Source organism: Mobula hypostoma, chromosome 1 (assembly GCF_963921235.1).
Source record: "Mobula hypostoma chromosome 1, sMobHyp1.1, whole genome shotgun sequence".
NCBI lineage: Eukaryota > Metazoa > Chordata > Chondrichthyes > Myliobatiformes > Myliobatidae > Mobula > Mobula hypostoma.
In genome coordinates, this window is record NC_086097.1 from 168,104,380 (window position 1) to 168,123,614 (window position 19,235).

Below are 19,235 nucleotides of genomic sequence, written 5' to 3' on the forward strand. Positions count from 1 at the left end.
ATCTGCCTAAGGCAGGATATAGACTAGAGTCAGGATGACAGTGGTAAACTCCCTCAGTAGGTAAAGCAGTCAGCACTCTACCAGCTGATGTTGCAGGTTCAGGAAGCAGGAATGGAACAAGACTGTCACGTTCATGCACCATCACAAATTTATCATTAAACAGTTGCCTCTTCCCTGAGAGAGATTCCCTTCCCTGACACAGTTGTCTAGTCCATTCAGTTGATGAAGAAACCCTCGGGCTGGTGCACTATGTCTACTGTGTTGGAGGCAGCCATGTTCTCTGTGAAACAGAGTACATAGCAATTACTCATATCCCACTGATACAGCAGTTCTGCTTTTAGGCCTTCCATCTTGTACATTGGCCAAAGATGCCAGTGAGGAGGACCTACCTTAAGTCTTCCCTAACAACCATGTTCTCCAACATTATGGACGCCTCCATGAACCTTCCAGGTGCTCTACTTACATTCGGGAAGGTGAAATTTGCTAAGTTTGTCAGATGATCATAAGATCCCTAATATATTTAAATAGTTTAACAGCCTGTTTGATACCACAGTATTCCTGGCTACAGATTTGAGATTTAGAAGTTCAGAACATGTTCTACTGCCTTCATAATGTCGCCCATCTCCAGCACTATTTTATAACTCTGCACAATTTATATTGACTAAAATACTGAATGGACCAAATGCATTATAAACTCAGCTAAAGTGAAAGACAGGAAACTAGGATATCAAGGTACAAAGGTCAGCAAAGGTTTACAGATAGGTAAGTTGACTGGGTAAAAATATCACAGATGGACATAATGTAGTTAATTCGAGGTTATCTACTTTGGTAGAATAAGGATGTTAGGTGAGCCATAAGCAATCAACATTTATTGGCCTGCTATCAACCAATCCCACACTGGCTTTCTCTGATGGGTCATCGTTCCAGACAACATCTTGAATGCTCTTCGTGACCTGGTTGCACTGTTGATTTTGGCTGTGTGGTTTATTCTATGTTCCAGCTTTGTTCTATCTTCAAGCTCAGGATCTCATCTGTAGTTATAGGCTAGCACACACAACAGTTAACAACAAGATGCTGTATTTAGGACAGGCATCTCGTTCTGAAAATCAGGTACTGCTGAACATGAGCATTATGTCAACCACATCCTACCCAAGAACCCATATGACCAATCGTTTCACAAAACTGTCCAATAGCAAAGAGCCGCACTCTTCAGTGTTCACTATCACTGTTTGAAACTTGTCAAACATGACACCAGTAACTTTATCACATATGCTGGTGTCATCAATCATGAATGTGAAAAGTTCAAGCTGGGTAATTTGACTGAATCACAGTTTAAATGTCTAAATTTTATTTGTGGACTTGCCGATGCAGCCTCCTGGAGCATGACCCTAATATGACTCTACAAGTTGTCACTCAAGACAGTTAGCGTTTGATCAACCTGAAATACGATTCCAACATGGTCGAGCAAAATCATGTCAACGCAATTTCCAATGGGCCATTCATCATCACTCAGCAAGTCTCCAAGAGCCAGCCACAGCCTGCTGGAGTTGTGGTGCATGGCACTGTGCAAGAAAATGCCAGTGCAAGAACCACATATGCAGCATATGCCAATGCCATTGTCACAAAGGAGGCTTTTGCCACCCTTCACTGTCTTTTAAGCCAGTGAAACACAAGGGCAAGTAGTTTAAAGGCCATCAAACTCCACAAGCAGTTTAATGACTACATTCAAAGTTGATTTCGCCACGAGAAGATGGTACAACAATATCAACAATCATTTGGTCAAGCTACAACTCAAAATAGCATTAGACATTATCATCTCCAAAAGCACGTGGCAGACTCTTGAGACCCCACCAGTCCAATGAACTCATCACTGTGCCTGCAGTGTATCGGGTGGAACCTTTCAGCTATTTGGTGAACTGCACTGCATGGTGAAGTTGTTAAGTACTCACATTGGGCAGCTCCAATAGTCAACATCAAGAAAGCCAACAGTAGTGAAGACTTCTCAACTATTCTCAATGCAGTTTTGGAGACACATCAATACCCACATCAGTACCGACAGATCTCTTCACCTCATTGAACCATGGTCACTACTTTGCAAAGTTAAACTTGGCTGAAATCTACCTCCAAGAAGTGGCAGAAAATTCACAGGAGCCTCTCACCATTACAACACATAAAGGGTTATGTGTTATTTTTCCTCCTCTGTCTATCTTTTAAAGGTGGCTCCTTCAACATTCCAGCAGCTTATGGATACCATGCTAAGTGGATATTGACAGTGTTACCTCAACAACACCGTTACAATAGGCACAGATCAGAAAGAACTGAACCTACTACAAGACTTTGAATTGTGACTTCTGGCAGAAAGATGCAGCCTCCTTCAAGTATCTGGGGTTCATCATAGGTGAGCATGGTCATTGCTCAGATCCAAAACATCACTGCTATCTTAAAGATGCTTCTACCATCAGATATCAAGTTCAAAGTTCAAAAGTAAATTTATTATCAAAGTATATGTATGTCACCAGGTACAACCCCGAGATTTAATTTCTTGCAGTCATTCACGGTAAATACAAGAAACACAATAGAATCAATGAAAGGCTACCCCAACAGGGCAGACAAATAACCAATGTGTAAAAGATAACAAATTGTGCAAAAAAAGAAAAAAAGTAATATATAAACAATAAATATCAAGAACATGAATATCGAGAATTGAAACTTGCAGGAAAAGATCAACAGTGGCTAAAGAGAAATACAGGAGAGAGTTGGAGAACGAGCTTGGGCAGAGTAGCACAACGGAGGTGTGGAGAGGCATGAAGAACATCACTGGCTTCAATCAGCCAAGCTGCAGAGCCTCAGGATACAGCTGTGAATGGGCTAATGAATTAAACCAATTCTTCAATAGGTTTGACAATTGCCCTCCTATTCACAGCCCCCTCAGCACACCAACTCAGATGCTGAGGAATCCAATGCTCCCTCAGCACCAAAGCCTCCCCTCCTCCCCCCTCCAGTTCAACATGTGGATGAACAATACAGGCTGCCGCTGTCTGCACAGTCTACTTCCCCTACTTGCCCTGTACCTACTATCCATACCTCTACATACCAACTGCTATCGTCCCAATCTTCACCTTCCCTAGCTCCCACTTTCCACCAACTCCCCAGTCACCATGGACTCACCTTCACTACTGAGCAGGTGAGAAGGGCTCTGGGGAAACTCAGGCTTGAAGGACTACCGTCCAATTGCCCTAACCTCACACATCATGAAGACCCGAGAGAGGCTGGTCCCTGGCTCACCTCCGACCCCTGGTCAGATCAGCACTTGATCCCCTGCAGTTTGTCTAACAGGAGCACATTGGAGTCAACAATGCTGTCATCTACCTGCTGAACAGAGATTACTCCCGTTTGGTTAAGCAATGCAGCACTACGAGGATCATGTTTTTTGATTTCTCAAGTGCCTTGAATATCATACTGCCTTCATTGCTGGGGGAAAAGTTCTGTTCACTGCAGGTTGGCACTTCCGTTACATCCTTGATAATGGACTACCTGACTGGTAGACCACAGTTTGTGCAGCTTCAGAGCTGTATGTCAGACACGGCTATAAGTAGCACCGGAGCCTATAGGGGACTGTATTGGTCCCTTTTCTGTTTATCCTCTATAACTCAGCATTTAGATACAACACCGACTCATGTCATGTGCAAGAATTCTCTGGTGACTCAGCAATAGTTGGGTGTATAAAAGGAGAATGGGGGGATGAATACAGGGCCCTGATAGAGGACTTTGTCAAAGGATGCAAGCTGAATCATCTGCAGCTCAACATCAGTAAGACAAAGAAGATGGTGATGGACTTCAGGAAGGCTAAGCCTGCATATTGCTCCCTGTTACTACTGATGATGAGAACAAGGATGTGGTGAGGACCTACAAGTATCTGGGGGTGCACCTAGATAACAGATTTGAGTGGAGCACCGACACAGAGGCTGTGTACAAGAAGGGCCAGAGTCGCCTCTGCTTCCTGAGAAGACTGAGGCCCTTTGGAGTATGATTGTTCTACTAGTCTGTTGTCATAATTACAAACTATGCAGTAGTGTGCTGAAGCAATGGCATCAACACGGTGATGCCAACTGATTAGAAAGGCTGGCTCTGTCATAGGAGTCAAATTGGACACACTGGAGGCTGTGGTAGAACAAAGGACCCTACGGAAAACCTGGCAATTCTGGACAATGTTTCTCACCCTCTGCATGTCACCTTGACTAAATAGGAGCACTTTTAGTAACTAAGGGCAACTATGATGCTCCAAAGAGTGTTATATGAGGTCATTCTTACCCTCAGCCATTAGGCTCTATAATAAGTCAACCTATAGATAGGGAAGTGATGACCCCCTCCTGTTAGACTGCTTGTGGTAACATTTTTGTTTATCCTTTCTTACTTCTCTTTTAATATTTGTATATCTATGTACTTGTAATGCTACTGTGACATTGTCATTTCCTTTGGGGTCAATAAAGTATCCATCTATCTATCTATGAGAAGAAGAGCCCTTGAAAGTGAGTATAGGGGTTATGGGAACAGTTCAGTGATGGGTGAATGAAGTTCAGTGAAGTGATACCCTCTGGTTCAAGAGCTTGAGGTTGATGGGTAATAACTGTTCCTCAACTTGGTGGTGTGGGTCCAGAGGCTCACTACCTTCTTCCTGATAGCAGCAGCGAGAAGAGAGCGTGGTCTGGATAGTGAGGATCCTTGATGATAGATGCTGCTCTTCTGTAACAGTTCTCTGTGTAGATGCAGTCAATGTTGGGGAGGACTTTGCCAGTGATGGACTGGGCTGTGTCTTCTTTTTGTAAACTTTTCCATTCAAGGGCATTGGTGGTTCCATACCAGGCCATGATGCAACCAGTCAATAAATTTTCCACCGCACATCTATAGAAGTTTGTCAAAATTTTAGATGACATCCCAAATCTTTGCTAATTTCTAAGAAAGTAGAAGTGCTACCATACTTTCTTCATAATGGCACTTATGAGCTAGACCCAGGACAGATCCTTTGAAAGGATAACATAACACTGAGGAATTTAAAGTTACTGATCCTCCAATAAGGACAGGCTCATGAACCTTGGGTTTCCTCCTCCTGAAGTCAATAATCAGCTCCTTGGATTTGCTGACACTGAGTGAGAGGTTGTTCTTGTGCCACCACTTAGCCAGATTTTCAATCTCCCTCCTATATGCTGATTTGTCACCATCTCTGATTCAGTCATGAATAGTGGTGTAGTCAGCAAACTTAAATATGGTATTGCAGCTGTCTTTAGCCTCACAGTCATAGGTATAAAACAAGTACAGCAGGGTGCTAAGCACACAGTACTGATAGCAATTGTGGAGGTTTCATTGCCAATCTGAACTGACTAAGTTCTGCAGTGAGGAAATCGAGGATCGAAGGAGGTTTTGAGGTCTAAGGTCTTGAAGCATTTGATTAGTTTTGAGGGGATGATAGTATTGAATGCTGAGCTGTAGTTAATGAAGAGCATCCTGATATATGCATCTTTGCTGTCCAGCTGTTCCAGGGTTGAGTGAAGCACCAATAAAATGACATCTGTTGCTGACCTGTAATGACGATAGGAATATTGGAGCAGATCCAAGTCACTCCTCAGGCAGGAGTTGATGTGTTTCATCACCAACTTCTGAAAGCATTTTATCAGTGGATGTAAGTGCTACTGGATGATAGTTATTGATCTTAGGCAAATTTTAATTAAAGCCTGGTGGGTACTTCAGAATGCTGAAGAAAGAGGTTAAAGATATCAATGAACACTCCAGCCAGTTGATCGGCACAGGTCTTTGTTAAACGGCCAGGTACCCCATCTGGGCTGGATGCTTTCTGTGGGTTCACCCCCCTGAAGGATGCTCTTATGTCGGCCTTAGACTGAAATCACAGGGTCATCGGGAACTTTGGAAGTTTGTGAAGGAATCTCCATGTTTGACAGTCAAAGCGAACATAAAAGGCATAAAGGTCATCTGGAGGCAAAACAATGTTGCCACCAATGTCACTTGGTTTCACTTTGTAGGAGGTGATAGCATTCAAGCCCTACCACAGCTGTTGAACATCCTTCAGCGATTCAGGTTTGGTCCAGAATTGCCAATTCACATTTAAGATGGCTTTCCGGATTGTACTTGGACCCCGCATATTTTACTTAGTTGCCAGACTTGAACACCACATATATGGCCGTCAGCAGATTGCAGATTTCAGATTTCATGGTTTATCCAGGGCTTCTGGTTGTGAAAGACTCTAAATGATTTTGTAGGGACACACTCATTCATCTACGACTTTTTATAAAGTCTGTGACAACTGTGGCATATTCATCCTATGACCATCTCTTCGTTGTCCTTACTTCTGAAGCATTGCTCTTTAGCCTCTGCCAGCATGCAGGTAGGAGGAGGACATCCAAATGATTAGATTTCCCAAAGTGCAGTCTAGGGATCGAACGGTAAGCATTCATTACGGTAATATATCAGTGGTCGAGTGTGTTAAGACTCCTGCTGCTGCAGGTGATATTTGAGAGTCAGAGAGTCATTAAGAAGTACAGCACATAAGCAGGCCCTTTGACCCATCTAGTCCATGCCAAAACCATTTAAACTGCCTACTCCCATCAACCTGCACCAGGACCATAGCCCTCGATATCCCTACTATCCATGTACTTATCCAAACTTCTCTTAAATGTTGAAATCGAGCTCACGTGGATCACTTGTGCTGGCATTTTATTCCACACTCTCACAACCCTCGGAGTGAAGAAGTTTCCCCTCATGTTCCCTTAAACTTTTCACCCTTAAGCCATGACCTTTGCTTGTAGTCCCATCCAACCTCAGTGGAAAAAGCCTGCTTGCGTTCACCCTATCTATACCCCTCATAATTTTGATACCTCTGTCAAATCTCCTCTCAATGTTCTATGTTCTAAAGAATACAGTCCTAACTTATTCAATCTTTCCTTATAACTCAGGTCCTCCAGACCTGGCAACATCTTTGTAAATTTTCTCTGCACTCTTTCAACCTTGTTTACATCTTTCCTATAGGTAGGTGACCAAAAATGCACACAATACTTCAAATTAGGCCTCACCAACATCTTATACAACTTCAACATAACATTCCATCTTCCGTACATAATACATTGACTTATGAAGGCCAATTTGCCAAAAGCTTTCTTTTCGACCCTATCTACATGTGACGCCACTTTCAACAAGTTAGTACCCTTACTTCTACCACACTCCTTAGTGCCCTACCCTGGTTAATACTACCGAAGTGCAAAACCTTCCACTTGTCTGCATTAAATTCCATCTGCCATTTTTCCAGTTGATGCAGATCCCTCTGCAAGCCATGATAGCCTTCCTCACTGTCCACTGCACCACCAATCTTGGTGTCATCCACAAATTTGCTGATCCAGTTAACCACATTGTCATCTAGATCACTGATATAGATAACCAACAACAAAGGACCCAGCACAAAAGGCACACCACTAGTCACAAGCCTTCAGTCAGAGAGATAACCCTCTACTACAACTCTCTGGCTTCTCGCACAAAGCCAAAGTCTAACCCAATTTACTACCTCATCCTGAGTGCCTAGTGACTGAACCTACTTGACCAGCCTCCCATCAGGACTTTGTCAAATGCCTTACTAAAGAGCACATAGATAACATACACTGCCTTGCCTTCATGCACCTTCCTGGTAACTTCCTCAGGAAAAAATCTAATTAGTCATGACCTACCATGCACGAAGCCAGGCTGACTATCTTATATCAGTCCATGTCTAATAAACTCTACTCAGGCTTCCAGCCAGGTACAAGTATCAATTATAACCGACATTTCGATGACGAACTTTGCCATCTCCTTTTTGAGGGTTCCTCCTCGTTGTTAGGTTTCTTGGTTTTTCTGTCAGCCCCTTTAAGAGCTTAGTCTCCAAGTATCCTGAAACCTTATCCTTAATAATAGACTCCAACACTTTCCCGACCACTGAAGTTAGGCTAAATGGCCTATAATTTCCTTTCTTTAGTCTCCCTCCCCTCATAAAGAGAGGGGTGACATTTGCAATCTTCCAGTCCCCTGGACCCATACCAGAATCAAGTGGTTCTTGAAAGATCATGACCAATGCATTCATCACCTCTTCAGCAACCTCTGTCAGGACTCTGGGATGTAGTCCATCTGGTCCAGGTGACTTATCCACCTTAAGACCTTTCAGTTTGCCTAACACTTTTTCCTTTGTAATAGCAATGGCACTCACTCCTGCTTGCTGATACTCTTGGACCTCTGGCACACTGCTTGTGTCTTCCACAGTGAAGACAAATGCAAAGTACCCATTAAGTTCATCTGCCATTTCTTTGTCCCTCATTACTATCTCACCAGCATCATTTTCCAGGTGCCTAATATCAATTCTCACCTCCCTTTTACCCTTTATATAACTGAAAAAACTTATGGTATCCTGCTTTATATTATTGGCTAGTCTGCCCTCATATTTAATCTTTTCCCTTCTTATAGCTTTTTTAATTGCCTTTTGTTGGATTTTAAAAGCTTCTCAATCATCCAACTTCCCACTCACTTTTGTTACCTTATATGCCCTTCCCTTGGAAGTCTTCAACTTCCCTTGTCAGCCATGTTTGCCTACCCCTGCCATTTGAGAACAACTTCTGTGGGACAGATCTATCCTCTGCCTTGTGAACTTTCCCAGAAGCTTCAGGTGCCTCTTTTCTGCCCTCATCCCACCAGTATCCCCCTCCAATCCACCTGGACAAGCCCCTCTCTCATGCCTCTGCAATTCCTTTTATTCCATTGTGATACTGATACATGTGACTTGTGCTTCTCCCTCTCAAACTGCATATGAATTCAATCATATTATGATCGCTACCTCCTAAGGGTTCTTTTACGTTAAGCTCCCTAATGAGATCCGGGTTATTACACAACACCCAATCTAAGTTAGCCTTTTCCCGAGTACAGTTACAATTGTGTCATTATCCTTATTACATGCCTTTTCCAGATCCCTTTGCAATCTCAACCCCACATCTTGGATACAATTTGGAGGCCTACATATAATTCCCATGTTTTTTTTACCCTTGCAATTTCTTAACACCACCCACAAAGATTCAACATTCTCTTACCTTATGTCATCTATTTCTAAAGATGTAATTCCATCTCTTTTCAATAGAACCACACTACCGCCTATGCCTTCCTACCTGTCCTTTCGATACAGAGTATATCCTTTGATCTTAAGTTCTCCACTATGGCCTTCTTTCAGACACAACTCACTGATGCCCACAACGTCATACCGACTAATCTCTAACTGCACCACGAGTTCGTCCACCTTATTCTGAATGCTACACACATTTAAACACAGCACCTTCAGTCCTGTGTTCTATACCTCTTTGAATTTTGCCTCTGTGGTACAGTTTAACTTTTTGCTCTTGCACCATTTGCACCAAATCATTGGCTTGTCCTTCCTTACATTCATGTTATACCCATCATCTACGTGTAAACCTGCTGGCTCATCCTCAGCTCTATCAACACACACAAAATGCTGGTGGAATGCTGGAGAAGGGAGGGGATCCCATTCTGATATGTCTATCCATGGCCTCCTCTACTGTCAAGATGAAGCCACACTCAGGTTGGAGGAACAACACCTTATATTCTGTCTGGGTAGCCTCCAACCTGATGGCATGAACACTGATTTTTCTAACTTCCGTTAATGCCCCTCCTCCACTTCTTACCCCGTCCCTTATTTACTTATTATTATTTTTTCCCTTTCTTTCTCTCTCTCATTTTTTTCCCTCTGTCCCTCTCACTATAACTCCTTGCCTGCTCTCCATCTTCCTCTGGTGCACCTCTCCTCCCATCCCATGACCCTCTCCCTTCTCCAGCCTTGTATCCCTTTTGCCAATCAACTTTCCAGCTCTTGGCTCCACTCCTCCTGTCTTCTCCTGTCATTTCAGATCTCCCCCTCCCCTCCCCCTCCCACCTTCAAATCTCTTACTATCTCTTCTTTCAGTTAGTCCTGACAAAGGGTCTCGGCCTGAAACGTCGACTGTACCTCTTCCTATAGATGCTGCCTGACCTGCTGCGTTTCACCAGCATTTTGTGTGTGTTGCTTGAATTTCCAGCATCTGCAGATTTCCTCGTCTCAGCTCTATCATATTGCTTCCCATCCCCTTGCCGTATTAGTTTAAACTACTCCCAACAGTTCTAGTAAATCTGCCCACAAGAATATTGGTCCCCCTCGGATTCAAGTGCAACCCATCCCTATTGTACAGGTCCCAATTATCCAGAAATCTGGATCCCTGCTCCCTGCTCCAATTCTTCAGCCATGCTTTTATCTGCCACCTTATTCTACTCCTGTCCTCACTGTCGCGTGGCACAGGCAGCAATCCCGAGTTTACTACCTTTGAGGTCCTGCTTCTCAGCTTCCTTCCTCACTCGCTGTATTCTTTATTCAGGACATCCTCCCTTTTTCTACTTAGTTCGTTGGAACTAATATGTACCACAACTTCTGGCTACTCGCCCTTCCTTTACAAGTTATTGGGAACGCATCCAGAAACATCATGTACCCTGAGACCTGGAAGGCAAATAACAATCCGTGTTTCCTTTTCCCATCCAGAGAATCGTTCCTCTGTCCCCCGACTATAGAGTCCCCAATTACTGCTGCCATCCTCTTCAGTTTCCTACCCTTCTGAGCCACAGGGCCAGACTCAGTACCAGAGGCACAGCCACTGTTGCTTCCCCCAAGGTAGGTTAACACCCCCCCCCAACCAACTATATTCAAAATGGAGACAATATTGTTGAGGGGTACGTCCACTGGGGTGCTCTCTACTATCCCTCACCTCTCCTGACAGTCACCCATACAGATGCAAAGAATGCATTTAAGATCTCCCCCATCCATTTTGGCTCCACATATGGAATACCATTCTTATCTTCCAGAAAACCAAGTTTGTTCCTTGCAATCCTTCTGCCCTTAACATACCTGTAGAATCCCTTAGGATTCTTCTTCACCAAACAGCTAGAGCAACGTCATTGCTTCTTTTAACCTTCCCGTTTTCTTTCAGAAGTGTTCTCTTACATTTCTTGTACTCCATGAGCACCTTATTTGTTTCTGCTTGCCCTATACCTGCAAAGCACCTCCTTTTTCCTCTTAACCCGGCCCTCAATGTCTCTTGAAAATCAAGGTTCCCTACACTTGTTATCTTTACCTTTTATTCTGACAGGCACAAACAAGCTTTGTACTCTCAAAATTTCATTTTTGAAGGCCTCCCACTTTCCAAGTACACCTTTGCCAGAAACAGCCTGTCCCAATCGACACTTGCCAGATCATTTCTGATACCATCAAAATTGACCTTTCTCTAATTTAGAATCTCAACCCACAGACCAGACCTATCGCTTTGCATATTTACTTTGAAACTAATGGCATTGTGGTCACTGGATTCAAAGTGTTCCCCCACACAAACTTCTGTCACCTGCCCTGTCTCATTCCCAAATAGCAGATCCAGCATTGCACGCTCTCTCATTGGGACTTCTATGTACTGATGAAGGACAGGTTCCTGAACACATTTGACAAACTCTATCCCATCTAGTCCTTTTATAGTATGGGATTCCTAGTCAATATGTGAAAAGTTAATATCACCTACTACAACAACCTTATGTTTCTTGCAGCAGTCTGCAATTTCTTTACAAATTTGTTCCTTTACATCCCTGTGACTGTTGGATGCTCTGAAATTTCTTATTTCTCAGTTCCACCCATAGCACCTCACCAGTCAAGTTCTTCTGACTGTTCTGATGGAGCACTGCTGTGACATTTCCCCTGACTAGTAACGCCAACCCCTCTCCTTTAATCGTTCCCACTCTGTTACATCTAAAACAACAGAACCCCAGGATACTGAGCTGCCAGTCCTGCCCCTCCTGTAACCAAGTCTCACAAATGGCTATAATGCCATAATTCCAGTGTAGATCCATGCCTTGAGCTCATCCACCTTTCCTTCTATACTTCTTGCATTGAAATATCTGCAGCTCAGGACACTAATTGCACCATGCTCAACCTTTTGATTCCTGACTTTGTCTTAGGTCTTACCAACATTTGCCTCCACAACCTCTCCACTAACTGTTCTGGCATTTCCCCCTGCAAATCTAGTTTGAACCCCACCGTGTAGCATTAACAAACTTTCCCGCTAGGATATTTGTCCCCCTCCAGTTCAGTTGCAAACTGTCCCTTCAGCACAGGTCCCACCTTCCTTAGAAAAGAGCCCAATGATCCAAAGATCTGAAGCCTTCCCTCCTACATCAACTCCTTAGCCACATATTAAACTATATAATCTTCCTAGTTCTGGCCTCACTAGCATGTGGCAAGGGTAGCAATCCTGAGATCACAACCCAAGCACCTAACTCCCTATGCAGAACCTCGTCACTCGTCCTATCCATGTCATTGGTACCTGCATGGACCACGACCTCTGGCTGCTCACCCTCCCACTTAAGAATACTGAGGTCTTGATCCAAGATGTGCTCGGTCCTGACATCCAGGAATCTCGCTCTTGCCCACAGGATTTCCTGTCCATTGCCCTATCACCACAGCATGCCTCTTCTCCTCCTTCCCCTCTGAGTCACTGAGTCCTGCCGAAGGGTTTCGGCCTGAAACGTCAACTGTACTTTTTCCATGGCCTACTGAGTTCGTCCAGCATTTTGTGTGTGTTGTTTGGCAGACTCAGTGCTAGAGACCTGACCGACCACTGTGACTTTCCTCTTGTAGGTCAACCCCTAACCACTTCCCCCTCCCGATAGTATCCAAAGTGATATACCTGTTATTGAGGAGGATGGCCACAAGGGTACTCTGCACTGGCTCCTTAACCCCTTTCTCCTTCCTGACTCTCACCCAGCTTCCTGCACCCTGCACCTTGGGTGTGACTACCTCTCTATATATCCTATCTATCACTCCTTCAGCCTCCCAAATTATCCAGAGTTCATCGAATTTCAGCTCCAATTCCTTAAATGCATATTATTAAAAGCTGCAGCTGGACGCATTTTTCAGTTATAGTCATCAGGGACACTGGAGGTCTCTCTGCCTTCCCACATTCCGCAAGATGAGCATTCCACTATCCTGCCTGACATGTCTATTCTCCTGAGCAGATATAAATAAGGGAAGGAAAAGAAACCTAGAGCTCTTCTTTGCTTTCTCTGACTGAAGCACTTTTTGCTGAAGCCTCGAAGAGCCTCAAGTTCACCACTCTGACTGTCCACTATGACAATGGCCACTGCACTTGCCCCTGCTTTCCTTTAATTTGCTCTTGCTGATCAATCCCAAACATGGATTGGTCGCTGGTCAGAACTCAATTACACTGCAGAAACCAGCTGCTGCCTTTTTCTACTCAGACAATGGACCTGAGTGAAATCCCCTTCACTCAAACTTCCAATGTCTGGATTGGTCACTGGTCAAAGCTTTAGGTTAATGATAATTAGGTAGAAATGTCTTCAGACAGGCCTGTTTGAAGTCCCCAACAATGATTTGCAAGGCGTTGGATTAGGCTCTCAGTACGTCAAGTGCCTGCTTGAGGGAGGTATTATGACAAGTCTAAAGCAGCCAACACCTATTGCTTGGCTGTCAACCAATCCCAGGCTGACCTTTTCTGATTGGTCATTGTTCTGGACAATGTTTCAAATGCTCTTCATGAACTTTAGATAGTCATGCTCTGACTGCACTGTTGATTTTAGCTGTGTGGTTTGCTGAATAAAGGTATATTCCGTCTTTGTTCTATCTCCAGGCTTAGGAGTAGTTACAGACAAACGAACACAACAAAGGGGATCAACATTGCTTAAAAAGTCTGACACTATAAACAGACTTACAGAATGTACAGAATTAGGATGCAGATTTTTTTTTGTAAAACTGTATAAGGCTGTGGTCCTGTGGTAAATTCATACCTCAGATACTTTGTAGTGTTTTGGTCTCCTTCATAAGGCTGATGGATTCCTGGAATAAGAGCATTGTCCATGAAAAAAGTGCAAGCAGAGTGGGTATTTACTCTCTGAAGTGCAGGAAAGAGAAGTGACTTCACTGAAACATAAAACATTCTGATTGAGCTAGACTGAAACCCCTGCTGGAGGAAATTTAAACATGAGAATTCTCTGTCCGAGATACTTGTGAATAATGCCAAGTCACTAAGTTCTACTCAGATCACATATAATTACTGTAAACCCCCTACATTCAAGGTTTCACAAGTTTGTGGCCAACTCTTCCATGGTTATCACAACTTCTAGATACAAGAACAGTGTAATACAAGCGGATTAACGGAAGAAGCTGCTGACCTATTCTAGCTATTTAGTATTAATTACCTCCAGCTGCCTTTCCCATCCAGCCCCTTGATTTTAGCAGCAACCATCCTTCACAATACTTCCATTGAGTGTACTGACACTTACTGTACAACCAGTGCAGCTGTGTGAAGAATGACAGCTGGCTGGCTACTTAAACAGCAGTGGTTTCCACATAGCAGGGAGCCACTTAACATAAGTGGTCTGAAAATACTCACCATATTTATATGAAAAATGATTTGTTCCTCAATAGGTATAGATATTACGGTTTAGTATTGGGACAAGACAAATGTGTGGAGAACATAATAAGCCATGTGGAGATTTATGCAAAAGTGGCCATGAATCACATAATTTTTGGGATCCACAGCAATTTCTGGAATTCCCTCCTACAAAAGTTAAGGGTATACGGTAGATCTTATGACCTATGAAGGGGTGGAGAGGTGAGGTGGTAGTTTGTGAAGGAGTGATGTCATGGGTTTATGGGAATTGAGCAAAAAGTGTATGAACAGATCACAACAAATGGCAGAGCAGATTCAAAAGAACTCATGGTCAACTCCCGGTCCTATTTTTTTCTTAACTTCATGTTCGTTTTGTTTGGAAAAACTATATAGCCTTTAGAACATTAAACGATTCATTAAAGGATGGAAAAAGAGCTTTGATGAATAATTGTTTTTAGGCTGTACCAGTAGCACTGCAGTTTTCTTTTGATTACATTAATAATTTACAGAGTATATGGTAAAGTTTTGAAATTTGCAACTGAAATAACTTAGAGTACAGTTCAGTAAATCAGGAATGGATTTCAAGAGGACAGAGACAATAGGCAGACACAAGATCACACGAAGAATTTAGAACCCATCACTTCACAGGACAACTGGAAGTAGGTTCAACAGCATTCAAATCAAAAATGGATAAATCTTGCAAGAAAAGTGGGAAGGAATGGGAGGTTGTAGGACTAACTGGATTGTTCTTCAAAAAAAAAACCGAAGCAAGCAAAATGGTTCAAATGGCCACTTTATGCCATTGTTTGAGCAATGCTAGATGTTCTAGACTTGGTTTATGCCAAGTGAGCTTTTTCCAGCAAGGACGTCATTAATAGTCTCTCTGCCCTTAGGAAATTTCTCAGCAGCTATACCTATGCTTGTTCACCAGTCAAAATGCATAATGCTTTCTTTATAGTATTCTCTCCCCTATCTATCTTATATGGTTAGTCAGCACTCCAATTATACGTGAGAAATGGACATTTGAGTTAGTTGATGTACTGTATAGCTACTTCCTCTTACAGGTGAAAATCTCCAGGAGAGAAAGTATCCAGTTGAAACCTCACCAATGTTAATGCAGCCAGGTGAGCAAGCACTGGCACCACCAGACATACGTTTGCAAGATGTAGAGTCTTGTTCCAGCATAGACATTCTTTGCTTTCTCTCCATTTGTGTCTGCTGCAGCTGCTGAAGTTTTTGCTTACAGGTCATTAGCTGTAGCTCTAACTCATGATTCATGATCTGGAAAATGCAAGAGAGAGGAACCAAAACATTTCGAAATGAATGAATAGCAAATGTACTTAAAATTAAAAATCCAAATAAAATTAATGGTCATTACTCTTTTCTATTTGACTTTGAGTCAAACATCAACATCTGCTTAAGTGGGAAAATAGCAGACATTCTTATGCAAACTTTTTCCATAGTCAGTTAACATCCAACATAGAGATCAATGTAAATTTAAATCCAACATTGAGTGAAAAAATCAAAAACTGCAGATGCTAGAAATCTAAAGTAAAAACAAAAAATACTGGAAATACTCAGCAGGTCACAATAGAAACAGAGATAATGTTTCTTTATCCGAACATTCTGACCCTTTTGTAGAACATTCAACATCCGTTTGCTTAGTCTACAACTTCCTTTATACTTTTATCAAAAGATGTTGGAAGTTTTGGGATAAATAATTCCCAATACAGATATCATGTCCATTTATTCCTGAATTTTTATACATATTTATGGTGCTCAAATAGTATATCTGGTTGAAATCATATTTTTTAAATTTTGGTGATCTAAGGTCGACTTCCTCTACGGCAGCAGTTATTCTGAAAGCACAGTAAAGCACAGGTACCTGAGGTTCATGTCTGCTATAAATGAAACTATACTTTCATTTCAAAGTATAGTTTCAAAGGATCTATACTCTCCCATTGCAGGCATCTTGTGTGTAGAAAATTTCCCATCTTCATACCATATTCTGCTGCCTAGACCTCAAACTCTGGAATTCCCTCTTGAAACTTCTTTTCCTTTTCCAACTTTCAATCCCTGTTTAAGGTTCTTGAAACCTCCCTCTTTACTGGTTGTATAATCCTAATGAGACTTATCAACAAATGTTAAGATACTGTACCTACAATGACTGTAAGTGATAAGATGTGAGATAAATACAACATATTGTTGAGTAGTATTTTAAAGTAGGGTGTTAATGCTGAACCTGAAACAAGGTACTCTAATCTGAAAAGATTAACTGCGAGAGTAGAAGAAGCTGGATTACTGCAAACAGGAGAAGATGGCGGCGCGATGGCAGCACACGTGGCCTCGCTGGTGATTGATATCTGTAATTGTCAAGTAGGGGACCATGCACAACTCTGATTTGATGGAGACAGACGTGAGAGTACGGAGGAACATCTGGAAAACTTCTGAAATGTCCGCTTCGCTGCCGCTGCTACTGTGTGGTAACCGGAATCTCCAGAGCAGAAGGCCCGAATCCTCGGCTTTACTTGTTTCTATGGCCGGGGCGAGGTCGAAGGCGCTCGGGAGGCTGTATCAGAGGGGCTGGTCGGAGGCTCGAAGTTTTTGGACGGACGGACTCAGCGTCGGCTGTGGTTGGCTGCTTCCAAGGCAAGTTGACGGTGCCTGGGGGTTTATGTCAGGGAGTTTCTCCCTTTTGCCACCTGCTATCGGGGACTCAGGAGTCGATCGACTCGGGGACTTTGAGGCTATTTTTACCGTGCCCATGGTTTGTTCTTCATCAAATTATGGTATTGCTTTGTACTGCTGTAACTATTTGTTATGATTATGTGGTTCTGTCAGTGTTAGTCTTTGGTTTGTCCTGTTTTCTGTGATATCACTCCAGAGAAACATTGTATCATTTCATAATGCATGTATGCATTTCTAAATGACAATAAAAGAGGACTGAGTCTTCTCATAATCTACTTGCAATCCAGGGGTTAATCAAGCAGTCTTGATTTTTCAGTAAGATTACTGGTCATAACCAACATTGTTCAAAAATGTTAAAACTCAAATTAGGAAAAGACTGGCATTTAGCTACGGGATAAAGACAAATTCAAAATGCTGAAAAATATGGAGATACAGGAATATAGCAAGACTGGTGCAAGGGAGACATAGGCTCACTCTAGTTTTGAGATCAGCGTCGTTCCACTAAATGCAGTCTAATAAAAAGCACATTTAGGTAAGTACATGAGAAATTGTATTATATTACTAGAGAAGAACAAAACATTGAATTAAAATACAATATCAGCACTAAAGAGCAAAGCAGTCAGATTGCTAGAAAATTCAGGATTAGTGTTCCTCACGTTATGGAATGTTTGGAAATCCCAAAAATAGCATGTTGAGAAACAGGGAATGCTGACATCCATGAAAAGCAACTGAGATTTATGAATCATCTTTAAATGGGAAGAAAATCAATGTAAGATGTTTTACAAAAGACATTCATAGGTTTTTTTCATTTTACTGCTGCTAACAATATAACTAATTCCACCCATATGATTGGGCTAACATCTATAGCCAAAATTCCTTGTATGAAGGAATCAATAAACAAACCAGTGACCAAAATAAACTTGTAGTCCCGTTTTCAATCAAATTCAGTTTTGATTCTAAATCTAGGGTACACTTGTATTTTAGACATCACAATATTTCACGTGTAAATATTCACTGTACTATGAGTAAGGCATGACACAAAAATGCACAACTCACAGTGAGCTTCGAAATAGTTTCACTCTGCTCTTTGATGGTTTTAAGTTCTTCTTCATATTGTTTCTGAAGGGCATTGTATGTCTGCAATAGCTGACTGGGAAAATAATGGCATTATCTTTAGTTTAAGAACTAATACTTACATGATTAAGAAGTCCAATATTAAAATTATCATATTATCCAGATGTCACCTATGTATCCCCAAGTGCCAGACACAATTTTTGTTATCCTGAACAACATTCATTCCACAACCAGCACCACTAAAAACAGACAATTGATCATTTAGTTCAGTGTTGTTCCAGCAATGTTTGAAGTAGAGAAAGTTCAGATTAATTAAATATGTGCTGTGTAGTTTGATACACCTATAAGATAATATGTTATGTAATTTTTCTCTTGGCATGCACAAATTCTCAGAACAGGCATCTTAAAGAAAATAGAAGAGGATAGGAACATTCAGAATTTAAAGCTTATTCCATCATTCAACTAGGTAAAAGGCGATACATTATTGTTCATTTACCCATCAACTTTATTTGACAGTACAGAACTGAACAAGTCCTTTAGCTCACGATGTCTATGCAATCACGATGCCAAATGAAACTAATCCCATCTGCCTACACATGATCCATATCCCTCCATTCTCTGCAGAGTGACGTGCCTGTCCAAATCCCTCTTAAACGTCACTATCATATCCACTTCCACCACCTTCACTGATAGTGCGTTCCACACGCCTACCACTCAGCATGAAAAACTTGCTTCGCACATCTCCTTTAAGCTTGCTCTGCCTTACCTTAAACCTATGCTCTGCGTATAAAACATTCTCACTCTGGGGAAGAAAGTATGGGTTTTGAATATTTAAATGATCCCATAGTCTTTGATGGAGTCATAAAGCAATACTGCACAGAAACAAGCCCTTCGGCCCATCCAGTCTGTGCCAAACTGTTACTCCACCTAGTCCCTTGGAACACAGCTCTCCAGACCCCTTTCATC

General features: G+C 42.2%; 1 protein-coding gene across 3 annotated transcripts in view; it reads right to left on the bottom strand.

Annotated features, from left to right (window-relative positions):
* The window catches only part of LOC134342553 (centrosomal protein of 290 kDa-like), a 37,000-nt gene that overhangs the window by 13,456 nt on the left and 4,309 nt on the right, over nt 1-19,235 (bottom strand). Inside the window, exons 4-6 of one of the 3 annotated variants that reach the window (XM_063040858.1) lie at nt 18,252-18,345; nt 15,614-15,788; nt 13,903-13,951 (exon numbers count right to left, since the gene is read on the bottom strand). In XM_063040858.1, the coding sequence (XP_062896928.1) occupies nt 13,903-13,951; nt 15,614-15,788; nt 18,252-18,345 (318 nt within the window). The remainder of the gene's footprint in view (nt 1-13,902; nt 13,952-15,613; nt 15,789-18,251; nt 18,346-19,235) is intronic. The other 2 variants (XM_063040851.1, XM_063040842.1) reach the window with 2 other exon arrangements.